Genomic DNA, 15,787 nt, shown 5'->3' with positions numbered 1-15,787 from the left:
CTCCAGCATTGGCAGTCAGCAGAGCCCACGGAGGGGGGCAGCCCTGGTGTGGTAGTGGAGGGGCACATCCTGGAGCACCCAGCATGCTGCGGTTCCCTCGCTGCCCTGGGGACCGGCTGGAGCCCAGAGGCAGTGGCAGTCCTCTGGGAGCAGCCTGACAGCCGGGTGGTCACTTTCCTTTGGAGAAACCTGATGGCAGGGCAGTCCTGGCAGAAAAGAGGCATTGAGCAGCAGTACGATAGAGGTGTCTCCCTGTGGGGCACTGCCTCCCCTCTCTCTGCCCTGCCGGCTCTACAGATCTTCCAAGGGCTACCAGGGGGGTTTTCTTCCCTGTCCCCCATCCTGGACATCAGTGTCTTAGGGTCCCTGGGCAGCATTCTCTGGGCAGTGTGCGCCAGGGGAGGCAGTGGCAGTGTGAACAACAGGCTCAACTCTCCCCTCAGATCAAGGAGAGCACCCCAGTGACCTTGAGACACAGTGGTTTCCAGCCAATGCTTGCCTCCTCATGCAGAACAGGGAAGCCAGATGTCCCACATCTTGTTTTCCTCCCCTGCAGATCACGTTGAATATTAGCTTTGGAAATTTACCAAAGAATAGGCAGTCAACTGGAAGATTTCATGAAACGAAATGTTTGTGTTTTTTAACAGTGGCATATCTCTCCCCTCTTACACAAACATATCTTTTTAGATATCATTAAACCAGCAGATGGGATCTCCCTGAAGACCACTTTTAATAATGTCACTTTGTTTTTAAATATAATAAATAATGCAACACTGATAAGCTGATAATTCAGCTATCTGGCAAGTAGTGCAAGAAGCAGAAGCAGACAAAATGAAAATCTTCCAGTTGACTGCTTGCTCCAGGATGTGCCCCTCCACTACCACACCAGGGCTGCCCCCCTCCGTGGGCTCTGCTGACTGCCAATGCTGGAGGGAGCCCAGGCTGCTCCACGTCCTGCTGCAATCTCCTCCTGCTCGGGCCCTGTCCGGAAGGACCGTGCTGCCTGAATGGGCTCCTTGTCCCACGGGCCCTGGGCAAACACAGCTTATCAGAGATGCTTTGGAGTCAAACCTCTCTTCCCTGTCCAGAGGAAATTTGCTCCCGCAATTAGGTCTGAGCAGCTGCCCGGGGACAAGCGCCTGCCTCATCGCGTCCCCTCTGAATGGCCTCATCCTGCTCAGGGACAGGGCTAGCCCCTGCTGGGGCGAGGGGCATTGCAGGGACACTGCCTGGGAACAAGGCCTTTGGGGAGACTTGGCTGAGCCCCATGTGGGAATGGAAGGGGAGCTGGAGCCTTGCTGGTGATGGGGCACTGGCACCCGCCACGTGGGGGTCAGCTCTGCAGGGAAGGACCCAGGTGTCCAGGAGGGCATGGTGCCCCCAGACAGTGGCAAGGCATGGACCAGGGCAGGGCTTGTTACCTTGTGCTGTCTGTCCTCTCTCAGGGGCCATGGCTGGAGACTGGGACCAGTTTGGGGCCTGCAATAACTTGGAGATGGTCTGGGCTGGAGCCGTGCTCTTCAACCGCCCCCCACAGCTCCCGCAAGCAGAGTCCCGCAAGCGGCTTGGCGAGCACCTCCGCCAGCTCCCTCAGGACCCTCGGTGGGTCCCATCCGTCCGCACGCCCACACCCGCGCCCGAGGCGGGCACCTGCCCCTCCCGCTCCACACGCGGGGGTCCCCGGGCCCGGCCCGGCCCGGCCGCCGCTCGCCGAGCGCCCTCCGCGCCCTCCTTGTCCGGGGCCCGCCGGCAGCCGCCTTGCGCCCTGCCGGCCGCCGGGGGGCAGCAGGCGGCGGCGGCGGCGCCTGGGGAAGGTTCGCGAGCTGCGGCGGCGGGGGCGCGATGGCCTCGGGCGGCGGGGGCCGGCGGCGGGAGCGGGCGCGGGGCCCGGGCAGCCTCCTGCCGGGCAGCCCGTCCCCGGGCAGCCCGTCCCCGGGCAGCCCGTCCCCCGCGCGCTCCCCTGGCCGGGGCCGCCTCTGCCGTCGGCGCCGCGGGCTGTGCGGGCTGTGCGGCTCGCCTGGCCGCCGGCAGCGGTGCGCGGGCCGGCGCCGGGAGCTGTGTCCGTGTCGGCAGCGGGGTGAGGGCCGGCCCCCCTCGGGGCCCCGTGTGCCGGGGCCGGCCCGGGCGGGGCTGCGGGGAGGTGCTGAGCGTCGTGTGTCTTGTCCCGTGGCAGAGCCCGCCTGCACGAGCGAGGACGAGGAGAGCGAGGAGGAGGACAGAGGTGGGTCCCGCCGGGCCTTGTCCCCCGGGGCCTGCGCGCAGGCCGCAGGGCCGGCAGCCCCGGGGCCGGGCTGGGGGAGCGGCAGCTCCCGGAGCCTCGGCAGCAGGCGAGGGCAGCGGAGGCGTGGGCCGGGGCAGGGTGCCAGGCTGCCGTGAAGTCCAGCCGGGTTCCTCGGGACTGAGGTAGGTTGCGCAGGAGAAGAGCTCGGCGAAGAGCCGGCGGTGGCAGGGGCGGTGGGGGCGGATGGCTGGAGAGCCCCGTGTGTGTGGGACGGGGGGCCCGAGGGGAGGCTTCTCCTGGGCACCGGGGCTTGTCACGAGCCCGCGCCTTCTCTAGTGGACTTGGCGGAGAGCTCGCTGTTGAACAAGCTGATCCACACGTCCCTCGTGGAGTCCAGCCATCACGTGGAGATCCTGCAGCAGGACCCCAGCTCGCCTCTCTTCTCGGTGAAAAGCTTTGAGGAGCTGCCCCTGTGAGTAGGCGGCAGCCCCGAGGCAGGCGGGCTTTGGAGCTGCCCCTGGGCGCTGTTAGCCGTTCCTTGTGGAACGGTCGCTTTTGGTGCTTTTGGGCAGGAAGAAGGAGCTCTTGCAGGGGGTCTACGCCATGGGCTTCAACAGGCCGTCCAAGATCCAGGAGACAGCTCTGCCAATGCTGCTGGCCCATCCGTGAGTACCGGGGCCGCCCGGGCGAGCAGAGCGGTACCACCACCGCCTTGGCTCCCCTGCGGCACCGTGGCGTCGGGGTGCCGGTGCGGGGACGCCAAGCCTTTGTGCTCGGCTAAGCAGCCTTTGCCTTGCAGGCCCCAAAACCTGATTGCACAGAGCCAGTCAGGGACAGGGAAAACGGCAGCTTTTGTGTTGGCGATGTTGAGCAGAGTTAATGGTGCAGAGAAGTACCCGCAGGTAACGTAGGAAGGGGAAAGGCCATGCGGCAGGGGTTTGGCTGCACCCTCAAGCCGCTGTCCGTGGACAGAGCTCTGGTTTTGTCCCAGTCTCAACGGTGGTCTAGCCGCTGTAGCCGCTGTAGTGGGCTGGTAAACAGCCAGGTAGCGTCCCAGCAGCAGGGAGGTTGGATAGAAAGCTTGGGAGCAGATGCAGCTGCCAGCTAAAGGAGGGTACTTTTACTGGGTAGCAGTGGATTTAGCCAGGCCCTAGGTATCCTGACGTTCTGTTTTGAGGAGCATGCAGCCAGCTTTGAGAAGCACGTGCAGAGACTCCAGCTGTTTGCTGTGACTTGCGCTAGTTTCTGGTGCCGTAAAAGCTCCTGAGAAGGCAAGGCACCTCTCTGGGTTCAGAAGCACCTACGCAGGCTGGGTGCTGCACTTAAAAGTCTTGAGTCTCAAGCATCCTATGTAATTTAAACTCTCAGTTGAAAGCTGGGCACGGAAGCAAATGGCACTGTGCCTGAGGAAACAAATTTCCCTAGCAGAAATCACGGGATCCCAGAACGGGCGAGGTTGGAAGGGCCCTCTGACGCTCATCTAGTCCAACTCCCCTGCTGATCAGGATCACCTAGAGCACACTGTGCAGGATGGCATCCAGGCGGGTTTAGAATGTCTCCAAAGAAGGAGACTCCACAGCCTCTCTGGGCAGCCGGTTCTAGCGCTCTGTCACCCTCACAGTAAAGAAGGGACCTCTCCTAGTAGTTGCCTTGAGTCCCTTCTGCCTTCAGCTGTACCTTCCAGGTTACCTTCCAAAGCTGCAAATGCGACTGCCGTTGCTGATCCCTCTGCAGATTTGGAAGAGTTTAGCGGTGAGATTTCAGCGTGCTGAGCTTTCCGTTCCTTTGAAATGCCTTCTCATTTGCGTAGGGTATGCCATGCCAGGGGCACTGCGTGCTTTTAAAAGATGTGGCTCTTGTCTGACAGCTGTCTTATCTCTCAGTGCCTCTGCTTGGCTCCAACCTACGAGCTGGCCCTGCAGATCGGACATGTGATCGAGAAGATGGGTCAGTTTTGTGCCGACATCAGGGTTACGTACGCTGTTCAGGGAAACAGAGGTGAGTCCAGCCCTGCTGAGCGGAGTTGCGGGCGGTGTAACAGTCCTGTAAGGAGCTAGCGGGATGCTGTGAGAGCTGTGAACTAGCGGGAGCTGTGCGGAGCTCTGAAGGCACATGAAACGGCGTGTGAATTCCCGTGCCTTCTAAGGAGTCATTCTCGTGACCGCTGTCTCCTTTCAGAGGTGGGGCACCCCTTTTGCTGGTTTCCACCTGACAAGGCGTCAGGGAAGCGTCAGCCCTGCTTGATGGCTACCTGCAATTTTAAGCTCCTGAGCTCCGCTTTGCAATGACCCCCTCAAAGGCATTGCTAGGCAGTCCGAAGCTGACGCAGCAGGGTGGGAACCATGCTCAAGCAGCCGGAACATAGCAGATGTTGAGTCCCTATCTCTCTGGATACCACCCTGCTCATTCGCAGCCAGGTGTGTGTGGCCGAGAAACATAATGCTCCTTGCACTGAGGTGGTGTGATACGATTTCTCCTCCTGCAGTTCTGCCAGGCGCCTTGCTGGAGGAGCAGATTGTCATCGGGACTCCTGGGACAATGCTGGACTGGTGTTTCAAACGGCGAGTGGTGAATATGAAGAGAATCAGCCTGTTTGTGCTGGATGAAGCTGACGTAATGATGGACCGTCAGGGCTTCTCGTACCAAAGCATTCGCATTCAGAGGTGAATACCAGTGCTGGCTTGTGTCCTGCCACAGTTTGAGATAGTCAAATGCGGTGTTTCGAGATGCCCTTAGATACATTGGGTAGCGAAAGAAATAGAAGAGGAGAGACAGGAAAAGACAAGAGAGAGAGGGAGAGAGAGGAAGAAAGAAATCCACTTTGTGTGGAAGAAACTGCAGAACAAGGGAGCCAAAGAAATTGTCTCTGACTGCTACATCCCTTGGATGTCCTTGGCCAGACCTAGCTTTGCTCCTGATCAGAACGTAGACAAGTAAATCCTCCTCCCCCGCTTTTTGCTGGTTGCTCAGCTTTGAAAAACTCTGTGGGCCATGAAGGTCTTTACAGAGTGAATGACAGGGCTTGAAATGTAGCTCAAGAATCAGGGGATACGGGGACCTGTCCTTGGCACGTGGAAATGCTGTGTGTGAGCAGTGTCTGCAGGTGCAAAGAAGGAGGCCAAGTGTTAATTGGGTGTTTTTTCCTCCGATAGTAGATAGCCTTTTGGAATAATAATACTGCAAATGCAGAGTAGCTTATTCCGACAGGCCTCTTCCGTAGGGCTGACTCATTCTGGAGTGCTGTGCTGTGCTGTGCTGTGCTGCGCTGAGTGAGGAATGGCCCTCCCTGGATGGAGGAATCCCTTTGTTTCCAAAGCCTGTTCATCCAGAGGTAGCTTGTAGCATGCCTCAGGGGTAACAAGTCCTTTTTGTGCTCTAGGGCTTTACCTAGGGGCTGCCAAATGCTGCTTTTCTCTGCAACCTTCAAGGAAACAGTGTGGAATTTTGCAAAGCAAATTATCTCCAACCCCATCATAATAAAGCTCCGTCAGGAAGAGCTGACCCTGAGCAATATCAGGCAGTACTACTTTGTGTGCAGGAACAGAGAGGAGAAGTACGAGGCCCTGTGCAACATCTACGGCAGCATCACGATTGGGCAGGCTATGATATTCTGCCAGGTAAAGCAGCTAGTTTGCCAGGAGAGAGTGGTGGTGTCCTTGCAGTCAGTGGTATGTAAACGATCCGTCTTACAGCGGGAAGGGAGGGATGGGAAGCACCTGGGCAGCACTTAAAGGACAGCCCTTCTGGCACAGCCATTAGATTGGCTGGAGCTGAGCGTGAAAGCACGGGCACGATGACTTGCAGCAAGTGCAGCCTTTAAAAGAGGTGTTCTAGCAGCATCTGTCGTGACGGTTGAGATCCCGTTTGCCTGGCTTCCCCAGGGAGCATTGCATAGGAAACATACTGTGTTTCCTTGCCCTTTGCACTTTGTGTTGGGCTTCTTGCTCGCCTGCATCGCTCTGGTCTTCTTCGGAGGCTCTGCCTGTTAAAAAGCAGCAGGGGCTCAACTGAAAGGATTTAGGGGAAGCTTAGCAGTGAAGGATAGGCAATGACTGAGAGGAGCAGCAGCAGCAGAGCTGCTGCAAAAGCTCCTCCTGCCTCTCCCACGCATCTAGACTCGCAGGAGTGCGGACTGGCTGTCGGTGGAGATGAGCAAAGATGGGCACCAGGTCGCCATGCTGACGGCAGAGCTGACCATAGTGCAGAGGGCCGATGTGATTCAGAGATTCCGCGATGGGAAGGAGAAGGTCCTCATCACCACAAACGTCTGTGCTAGAGGTAGCGTATCCTGAAAAGCAACACCCTGGCAGCGTCTGCAGTGTGGGAATCCCCTTCCTTTGCCCCATGGCCCATCAACTCGCAGGGGACACACGATGCTGCTTTGTTTCTGGTGACACAACCCGTGCTCCGTGGCCTCTACATGTAGGTCTTTTGTTGCCTTGACATGTCATTGTAGTGTGTGCTGCAGAGCCAGGGCTGACCGCTTTATACTGCAAGTGGACTAGCCCCGATCTGGACGCAGGTGATTGCCTTCGGATCTGTGGGAGCCTGGTTGCGAGAAACCTCTCTGTCTTTCAGGGATTGATGTGGCACAAGTCACCATCGTGGTGAACTTCAGCCTCCCTGTTAATCAGGAGAAGCAGCTGGATTTTGAGACCTACCTGCACCGCATTGGTCGAACGGGCCGCTTTGGGAAGAAGGGCATTGCCTTCAACATGGTGGAAAGGCAGACCACGTACCTCGTGCACAGTATAGAGGAGCATTTCCGTGAGTATCCTTGTGCCCAGCTCTGAGACGCTGTGAAGAGCTGAGGGACACGTGGATGAGAAGTGCATTGGGAAGCGTTAAGGGATGTCAGGAGTGTGGCCACCTCTTGCAGCTGCTCTCTTGGGCACGGACCCCACCCACGCACCTGATACCCTGGCGTGGACCTGAGGTACCCCACAGTCACTAGCTGGCCCAGGCTGAAGTTTGCAGGTGAATACACACACACATACCCCCTCCATACCCACACAGTCTGTAGGAGGTACAGATGCTTACCTCTGCCTCCAGCAGCTGTCACTTCGAGTTCATCATGTACACGCACACACAGTCACAGTCACTCCGGTGCCCCCCAGCAGATGTTTTTTTGGATGCACAGCATCCCCAGCCCAGTGGCTGGGAGTTGAAGAACCGTGCTTGCTGCAGCATCTGCAGTGAGACCCCTGCAGTCGCTCCAGTAGGTGGCAGCCGAGGCCAAGGGCAGCCTTGTCCCTGTCTGACTGCAGGAGTTGGCACCAGTTTTCATTCATGCATGGGTCTCAGCAGTAGCTGGTGAGAAGGTACTGCTGTTCTGCTGTACGCACGCACGTACACACACACACACACATACCAGGGATTGAGTGTGAGATCACAGGGAGACAGAAGTGGGAAAAGATTTAAGCAGGTGTAAGACTACAAGACAGACCGTGGCGATCAGTGTTGGGGCTAAACCAAAGAAGCACACCGACTAGCCCCATTTCACATGCAAGTGGCCGCTTCTATGCCCTTTCCTGCTTACCCCCTCTTTGCACGTCCCACCTCCCTTTCCTCCTGCACGTCCCATTCTGGGTTTGTACAGCCCTCCCAGTTCCCACACCCCTTCCAGTCCAGGTCCCCCTGGCTCACAGCCTTACCAGCTGTAAAGTGCAGGTGGTTCTTCTGGGAAGCGGCACCTGTAGTTTCTCGATAGCCCACCAATGAGTGTGAGTGGTGAGGTTAGTTTCTCGTCATTGTCTCATTGGTTTTGTCAGGTCTGTGTCAGGTGTTTTGTTGCTTGTTTCCTCCTTTTCCCACGTTGCCCAGTTGCCAAGGTCCTTGATCGGATAACCTCTGTGGAATAAACACTCTGAGCTCCATCAGTCAGTGTGACTGATCAGTTTGGGTTCCCATCACTACATACGTCCCTTATCATTTGTCGGTCAGGTTTGTGTCTGTTGTGCTCTCTCAAAGTTTGATTATCTTTTGAACTCCGCAGTGTGGAAATGCCATGCTGAGCACTTTGGGTAGCTTTTCAGCCCAGAGCGAGGTTAGCACGTGCACTGAGCCAGGAAGCCGTATCCCAGAGGTGGCCAGTTGGTCCTGAGACAGCTGGAATCTGTGTCACTTCTACCTCTACCTCTACTCAACTGGGTTTGATGCAAACAGCTGGGCAGGTTTCTAACCTCTCACCTCCGGCCACATTCTGAGCAGCTCACAGCTTGTTTTATGTCATCTGTGGAAGGCAGAGCCGAGAGTCCTGGGCATGGCTGCCAGGGTTTGCCACTGCTAGCAGCCCCCGAGCAGCAGTGCTATGCCTTTGCCAACTCCTGGGCAGGCACTGAGATTTGTTGTCTTTCTTCAGAGACCGAGATCAAGAGGCTTGACCCAGATGACATGGACGAGCTGGAACAGCTGGACAACTGAGCAAAATGTCAGGATTTGCTCCAGTGAATCCAAGTTTTGGTTTAACATGGATGGGAAAAGGTTTGGGAAATCTCCCAGTTTTCTTCAAAGTTCCTGAAGATGCTTGGTTTTGTTGTGATGTTTTACAAAATGGGAAGATGGGAGGGGAGCGAGGGGGGAGTGGGGGGAAAGACACACACGACCCTCATCCCTCAAAGTTTTGGGATTCTTGCGATTGTTTTTCTGGTAATAAAACTTCCTTGGTTTGTCTCTGAGGTTTTTACAGCCATAATTTTGTGTGTCATGATGAATCACCTGAAAACAGAACATGCAGGGGTTTAACAACATGGACCGTTTGGAGCAAGTCCAGAGGAGGGCCACGAGGATGATTGCAGGGCTGGAGCATCTCTCCGATAAAGACAGACTGAGAGAGCTGGGGGTGTTTGGCCTGGAAAAGAGCAGGGTTTGGGGAGACCTTACAGCAGCCTTCTAGTACCTAATGGGGGGCCACAAGGAAGCTGGAAAGGGAGTCTGTCAGTGAATGTAGTGACAGGACAAGGAGTAATGGATTTCAACACAGGGCTCCAGGTGTCCCAAGGCCCATGGTCGGTGTTGAAAACAGAGGCAAAGAAGACATTAAATGTCTGCTTTGTCTGTGACCCTATTTGTGAGGTGAGTAATAGACCATTGTTACTTGTAGTCCCTTTTTTGGTGTTGACATACTTTAAAAAGCCCTTTTTGTTGCCTCCCACAGTACTGGCCAGTTTCAACTCCGAGTTTTGGCCACACTTTTCTCCTTCCAGGCACACAGCATTTCTGTTGTCCTCCCTTGTCACTTGAACTTGCTTCCAGTGTCCATAGACTTTCCTTTTGCGCCTAAGCGATAAAAGAAGATCCCTTCTCAGCCAAGCCAGCATTTTGTCCTTCTTGTTTAACATCCAACACTTTGGAATCACCTGCTCCTGTGCTCTTAAGAGATGGCTCTTAAAAAGTGACCAGCACTGATGGACTCTGACACCTTCAGAAACAGATTCCCAGGGGACCTTATGAAGTGGTTAATAGCTTGCCGTCTGTTCTCCCCTAGAACAAACCTGAATTCACCTGAAGTCTGAATTTACCTGAAGTCTGTTCTCCCCCAGACCTGCATCCAGGCCTAGGGCCCCAGCACATGAAGGATGTGGATCTGTTAGAATGGGCCACAAAGTTGATCAGAGGGCTGGAGCACCTTTCCTGTGAAGACGGGCTGAAGGAGCTGGAGCTGTTCAGCCTACAGAATAAAAGGCTTCGGGTGACCTTATTGCAGCTTCTCAATACTTAAAGGGGGCTTATAAAACAGATGAGAGAAACTTTTTGCCTGGCCAGATAGTGATGAGACAAGGGGAATGGTTTTAAACTAAAAGAGGGGAGGTTAGATCAGAGGTTAGGAGGAAATTCTTCACTCAGAAGGTGTTGACACATTGGCACAGGCTGCACAGAAGAGCTGTGGATGCTCCATCCCTGGAGATGTTCAAGACCTGGTTAGATGAGGCCATGAGCAACCTGATCTAGTGTGTTGCATCCCTGACCATGGTGGGGGGTTTGGAACTAGATGATCTTTAAGGTCCTTTCCAACTCTTGCCATTCTATGATTCTGTGGATTTGATGACATACTACATGGAAGAGTGCAAAGAGGATGGAAACAGGCTTTTATCACTAATGTCCAGTGATAGGAGAAGAGACAGTGAGCACAAACTGAAATAGAGGAGGCTCCCACTGATCATCAGACAACACGTTTTTACTATGGTGGTGACCAAGCACTGGCAGAGAATGCCCAGAGATTTTGTGAATATCTCTCCTTGGAGATATTCAAAAGCAGCCTGAACATGATCCTGGGCAACTGGATCTATGCTTGAGCAGGGGGCTTGGACCATATGCTGTCCAGAGGTCCCTTCAAACCTCTACTGTTCTGTGATTCTGTGAGCTTCTTCAATTGTACCTTTCCAATTCTCACCCTTGTCCCACTGGGAGAGACTGAGCAGCTGTTATGGTGGGGTTTTTTTTGCTGTCTGGTGTTAACCCAGAACAGGATCCCCTTCATTAGCTGAAATGATTGAACCATCTTAATAATATTACAATGTTTATCCATCATGCCAAAATGGGAATTTCCAGGGAGCGTATCAAGAAATCTTGATCTCCTCCTGTAACTTCTTTACCACTATTTTCTGCCGATCGTAATATGTATTTAATTTCTCTAATCTTTCATATATTTTCACTTATCCAGACAAAATGACCATTTCTAAAGTAATATTTTCAACAGCCAATGTGGACATAAGCACTTTCCATTATTATTCATTTTCCCTCCTGCCCTTATTCTCTGTTCACTCATAACTCTCCAGTTACTGCTTTGAACTTCAGGAAGTTAAAAGATTGCCCTGTCTTTATGTAGTCCATTTGTCTCTTTAGCCAGCTCTTTAACTGTGTTTGTATTTAACATTTCATATCTGCCTATTTAAAACATTTCTTATAAGATTACCTCTTGTGGAAGCTTCCCTGGAAACAGCTTGCACCTAGCTGTGGTTTAACCCGGCCGGCAGCTAAACACCACGCAGCCGTTCGCTCACCCTCCCCCCCCCTCTCTGGGACGGGGGAGAGAAACAGAAAGTGAAGCCCGTGAGTTGAGATAAAGACAGTTTAATAAGACAGGAAAATAATAATAACAATAATAATAATAACAACGACAATAATAATAATAATAATAACAATGATGATAATAGTACTACTACTAATAATGTGTACAAACAGGTGATGCACAATGCAATTGCTCACCACCCGCTGACCGATGCCCAGCCTAACCCCGAGCAGCCAGCCCCCCATCCCGGCTAGCCACCCCTATATATTGTTTAGCATGACGTCAGATGCTATGGAATACCCCTTTGGCTAGTTTGGGTCACCTGTCCTGGGTCTGTCCCCTCCCAGCTCTTGCTGCACCCCCAGCCTGCCTGTTGGCAGGACAGAGCAAGAAGCTGAGATGTCCTTGGCTTAGTATAAGCACTGCTCTGCAACAATTAAAACATTGGGGTGTTATCAGCACTCTTCTCATCCTAAGCCAAAACATAGCACCCTACCAGCTACTAGGAAGAAAATTAACTCTGTTCTAACTGAAACCAGGACAAAAAACAAGCTAGCATGCATGAAATACACAGGTGCGCAGCCTGGAAATTAACGCGTTAAAAGGCACAAAGACTCTATAGAGATTTCTATATCAAGTTTCCATGGAGATACCCAGTATAACCAAGTGTTCAAATCTCACCCAAAGGTGTCCCAGTGTGGGGGGTGAAGAGAGGCTCAGCCTGTTGACTGATCCCAGAAGTCACAACATCCTCATGATGGTATATTCCCTCATGATGGTATCTTCTCTAACATTCCCTCTCTCTTAGGCCAATTTATATTATTTTCTATCTTTTAGGTGGAGCTTGATTGACTCTAGTCAAGCATATCTGATGATCTTTCGAGGTCCCTTCCAACCCCTTCAATTCTGTGATTCTGTGATATCTTAGTTATGATTGGTGAAAAGTTTTCCCGTCTTCATTTAAAGGTATAGGCTCTGAGAAATTCAGAGCGTGTGCTCAGTGAGGGGGGGTTGCACCTTGAAGGTGAGTAGCTTTTGGGATGGAGGTTTTGGTATTATAATGATATTATATGAGCAAAAGTTCACCGGAGTACAGCATTTTGTCAAAAATATGACAGGTCGTTGGCTCAGGGTAGCAAAAGTGCAGCTTATTGGTCTTGGTGTGCACAAGAACAATCAAGTCCCCACCTGGTCTGAGCCTAGCTGTGGTGTCTCCACTCCACTCTACGCTCCGTACTGTTCCTTAGAGCCAGCACACCAGGTTCCCCCAGTGTGATAGCATCTAAGGTTGGAAGCCTAGGGAATGCTCAAGTAATGCAGCTACACCCTACCCTGAAAGCCTCCTCAGTGCTGTACATTTTCTTTAAAATGTGAATATTAGTTTAATTTTCTTGGTCACTTTATGCAGTTACTCCACAGAGCCTACATACATATTTCACAGCAAAGAGGTTGAGCTACCAGCTGCTTCAGGAAGAAGTAGTCTCGTAGCCCCTTTCCCAGCCACATTCCTGCTGATGATCTATCAGTTCCAGAGGCAGAAGTGAACTCACAGCTATATTCACAGCTGTACCAGATTATGAGTTTCTGAGGCACAACTGACTTCATAATAACATACCCACCTGGCTCCCTCCCTGTGGCCCAGCAGCTGAACAGATAAAAGTAAGCTGATTGTAGTACCAGAAGCATTGTTGGCCTCTCAGCTTCTCTGATGGACAGGAGACAGCTATGCCTCTTGTGTAAGGTACAAGGGTAGGAGTGGTTATCACTATTCAAACCAAATAAATATTGGTGGTCTCAATTCCTTACATGCAGCTGAGATCACATACACTAGCCATGTGCCTGAAGGTGGCTTATCAGGTATTCAGGCAGAAGTGACCTCACAGCCACCTTCACCACCACATGGCTCCTGCTGGCCCATGAGGTCCTGAGGCACAACAGTCCTGTTGTCAAGTCAGATTAGGGTCTAGTGATTAGAACTCACCTTTGGGGGTTATGGACTAGGCAAAGGTTTAGGGGCTGGTTTGGTGTTCTGCTTAGGGTGCCTGGTCACTACTTAGGGTATGAACTAGCTTTGTGTGTTGGGGTTTTGTGTAGGGGTGGGGAGAGGGCTAGGGATCAGGCTTAACCTTTCATTGCTAGGAATAAAGGCTAGGATTTAGGGTGAGCCATGGGGTAAAACTAAGAGGTTATGGGTTTGGGCTTCAAGAAATGCTCTGAGGTTAAGGATTAGATCAGTGGATTCCTGTCAAGGTGAGGGGTAGCATTTAGGGAAAGGGGTAGGGCTCGATGTTATTAATTAGAAATGGTGTAAGGGTGTATTATGAATGGTTTCACAGTCAGTGTTGCAGCTGTCTCATACCTGAACCCCTCCTACCTCTTCAAAATCTTTTATTTCTGTTAGTCAAGCTCTTCTTCACTACCCCTTATCTCCCATCTCTCTTTTCTCAGCTTCCCCTGGCCTCCCCAAATGTGTCACCCTGTTGGGGGCAGCTTTCTGAAGGCCTTTATGACCTCAGAGGCTCTGCCTCCCTGCTGTTGGCCAGCCAGGTGCTGGGACACAAGTGACCTCACAGCCAGCATCCACAGGGCTACAAGGAACTGTTGTCCTCAGGAGGCCTCTTCTCAGCCCACCCAGGAGCACGGGTTGCAGGGAGTGCCCTGCACAATCACTCAGGTACTCTGCCTGCCAACCAGCTCATGCTGCAGAAGGCCTCCCCCATGTTCCACCCACATTCCACCTGCTCGCAACTCGCTCAGGCAGTATCTCTGTAAACCTCCATTGGAAATGACAGGCTCATGCACTCCCTGCAGACAGAGACCTGAACAGCCACATCTTTGGGGAGGCATTTGGTACAGGTTGCCACAGACTTTTGGCAAGTGCTTTAGCAAGTGCATGCCAACTGGTGGTGTGGCCATGGCTGGGATTGCTTTCTGGGAGGTACCTGGTAGGTGAGACAGTCTATGGAGTAGATGTCAGTTGTTCTTCCCCTATCCATGAGTGCTGTAAGTCCCTTGTAGAAGGCCACCAGGCACAATTTGCCCTTCGTGAATGTGATATAAGTTCATCTGATTCGTGTCAGTATGGAACAGTGCTAGGGCCGCATGGTATGATGAATGTGACCTTCTGTCTTACATACCCCTGTATAACCACAAGTCTAAGAAAAACAGAATGGTTAATGTATATAGTTCTTGTACCTTGACTTTGGTTTCTTCCCTTTCCTCCCAGTGTCCCAGTCTCCCCCTCATTATAGTCAATTTATGAAATCTTCAGAAATATTCCTCAAATCCATGAGCCTATTTGCTTTTGTTATTCTGAACTCTTATTCCTAACAGTTACAGCCTTTTTGCCTTCTTTGTGGATGATTTAGCACTGCTATAGATGTGAGTGGAGTGTCCCTGTGAATGGCCTGTGAGGAATGTTTTAACAACATGTGAAGTGTCAATAGAGAGCTATTTGTATTTGTATGTTCTTTCTTTGAAGTCTCTGATGTCTGGGGGTTTCAGAACAACTGCTAACAACTAGTAACTGTTATGGCTTCTCAATGGAACATTATGCAAGCCCCTGATATCTGGCCAGGTGGCCAGGAGATTAAGGAGAAGAAAAAAGAAGCTGAAGGACGGCTAGGAGACAAAACTTGCAGGGGATGCTGTGTAAGCTTTTGACATGCTGCCAAGGAGTACAAAGGGGAAGGACAAGAAAAAAAAAAACTGAGAGGAAGACTACGAGCCTTCAGCATGAAAGACCCCCAGAGACCCCCAGGGGGACCACTGGAGACTGATGTGCATGCTCCAGTAGGAGGGACTGGATCCTGGAAGCTAATTATAATAACCCAGTTTTTTTTAGAAGTAGTAATGAACATGTATTAGTCTAGGAGCATAAAAATCAGCTACTTGATGTAACTGGTGTGCGTCCTGGCGGAGCGGAGACTCCCGACGCACCCAGCGCTGTTTGCTTACCTCTATTCCTTTAATAAATTGTAAACTTTGATTATAATCCTATTTTGAAGACTGAGCCATTTATAACAGTGAAGCCATGTTGGCTGTTGCCAGTTGCCTCCTTATTTTCCACATGCCTCAGCATATTTTCCAGGAGGATCTGCTCCATGATCTTGCCAGGTACAGAGGTAAGACTGACTGGCCTCTAGTGTAGATGCACTTCAGGCCTATTTGGACGATAGCGTAGATGTACTACAGCCTGACTGCACATTAGTGTAAATGCACTAGGGCTAGTCAAGCTCTTTTTCACTACCCCGTATCTCCCATCTCTCTTTTCCCAGCTTCCCCTGGGGGAAGCCCTACCCCTACCTTTTTATGGAATTAGGGAAAAGCTCTAATGTGGAGGAATGGTTAAGTGAAATAAGACACGTGGATGTTGGGCAGTTAAGAGGCAATGGGCTAGTAAAGTACCGTACTCAACTCACATGAGTCTGGCACGTACACAGCTGGCTGAGAGCCAATCAGGCTCAAGGACACGATGCCCTTGAGCGATGGGGACAGTCCCTAAGGCGGGATGGTGGCTAAAAGAAGGAGGAACTACCTGAAAAGAGCGGGAAATG

The 15,787-nt window shown here is 52.2% G+C and overlaps 1 protein-coding gene across 9 annotated transcripts; it reads left to right on the top strand.

The window, feature by feature from the left end:
* Nucleotides 1–1,862: 1,862 nt before the first annotated feature.
* Nucleotides 1,863–8,781, top strand: LOC311216566 (ATP-dependent RNA helicase DDX25-like). 9 transcript variants are annotated; one of them, XM_084298096.1, is made up of 11 exons: nucleotides 1,863–2,077; nucleotides 2,174–2,221; nucleotides 2,558–2,693; nucleotides 2,794–2,886; nucleotides 3,021–3,123; nucleotides 4,105–4,219; nucleotides 4,707–4,884; nucleotides 5,601–5,838; nucleotides 6,337–6,499; nucleotides 6,800–6,988; nucleotides 8,583–8,781. In XM_084298096.1, exons 4-11 carry the CDS (start codon nucleotides 2,825–2,827, stop codon nucleotides 8,642–8,644), a joined length of 1,110 nt encoding a protein of 369 aa, XP_084154222.1. In that variant the 5' UTR covers nucleotides 1,863–2,077; nucleotides 2,174–2,221; nucleotides 2,558–2,693; nucleotides 2,794–2,824; the 3' UTR covers nucleotides 8,645–8,781. The 9 variants fall into 9 exon arrangements, 8 of the variants coding, with proteins under 8 accessions (XP_084154222.1, XP_084154217.1, XP_084154216.1 ...); XR_014618953.1 differs by lacking the exons at nucleotides 1,863–2,077; nucleotides 8,583–8,781 and adding exons at nucleotides 6,678–6,743; nucleotides 7,101–7,197 and having other exon boundaries at nucleotides 2,165–2,403; nucleotides 6,856–6,988; XM_084298091.1 differs by lacking the exon at nucleotides 1,863–2,077 and adding an exon at nucleotides 7,101–7,198 and having other exon boundaries at nucleotides 2,165–2,403; nucleotides 8,583–8,697.
* The last annotated feature ends 7,006 nt before the right edge of the window (nucleotides 8,782–15,787 follow it).

This window comes from Netta rufina, assembly GCF_964035555.1.
Source record: "Netta rufina genome assembly, chromosome: 18".
In the NCBI taxonomy this organism is placed as follows: domain Eukaryota; kingdom Metazoa; phylum Chordata; class Aves; order Anseriformes; family Anatidae; genus Netta; species Netta rufina.
This window is presented reverse-complemented; position numbering and strand designations above follow the sequence as displayed.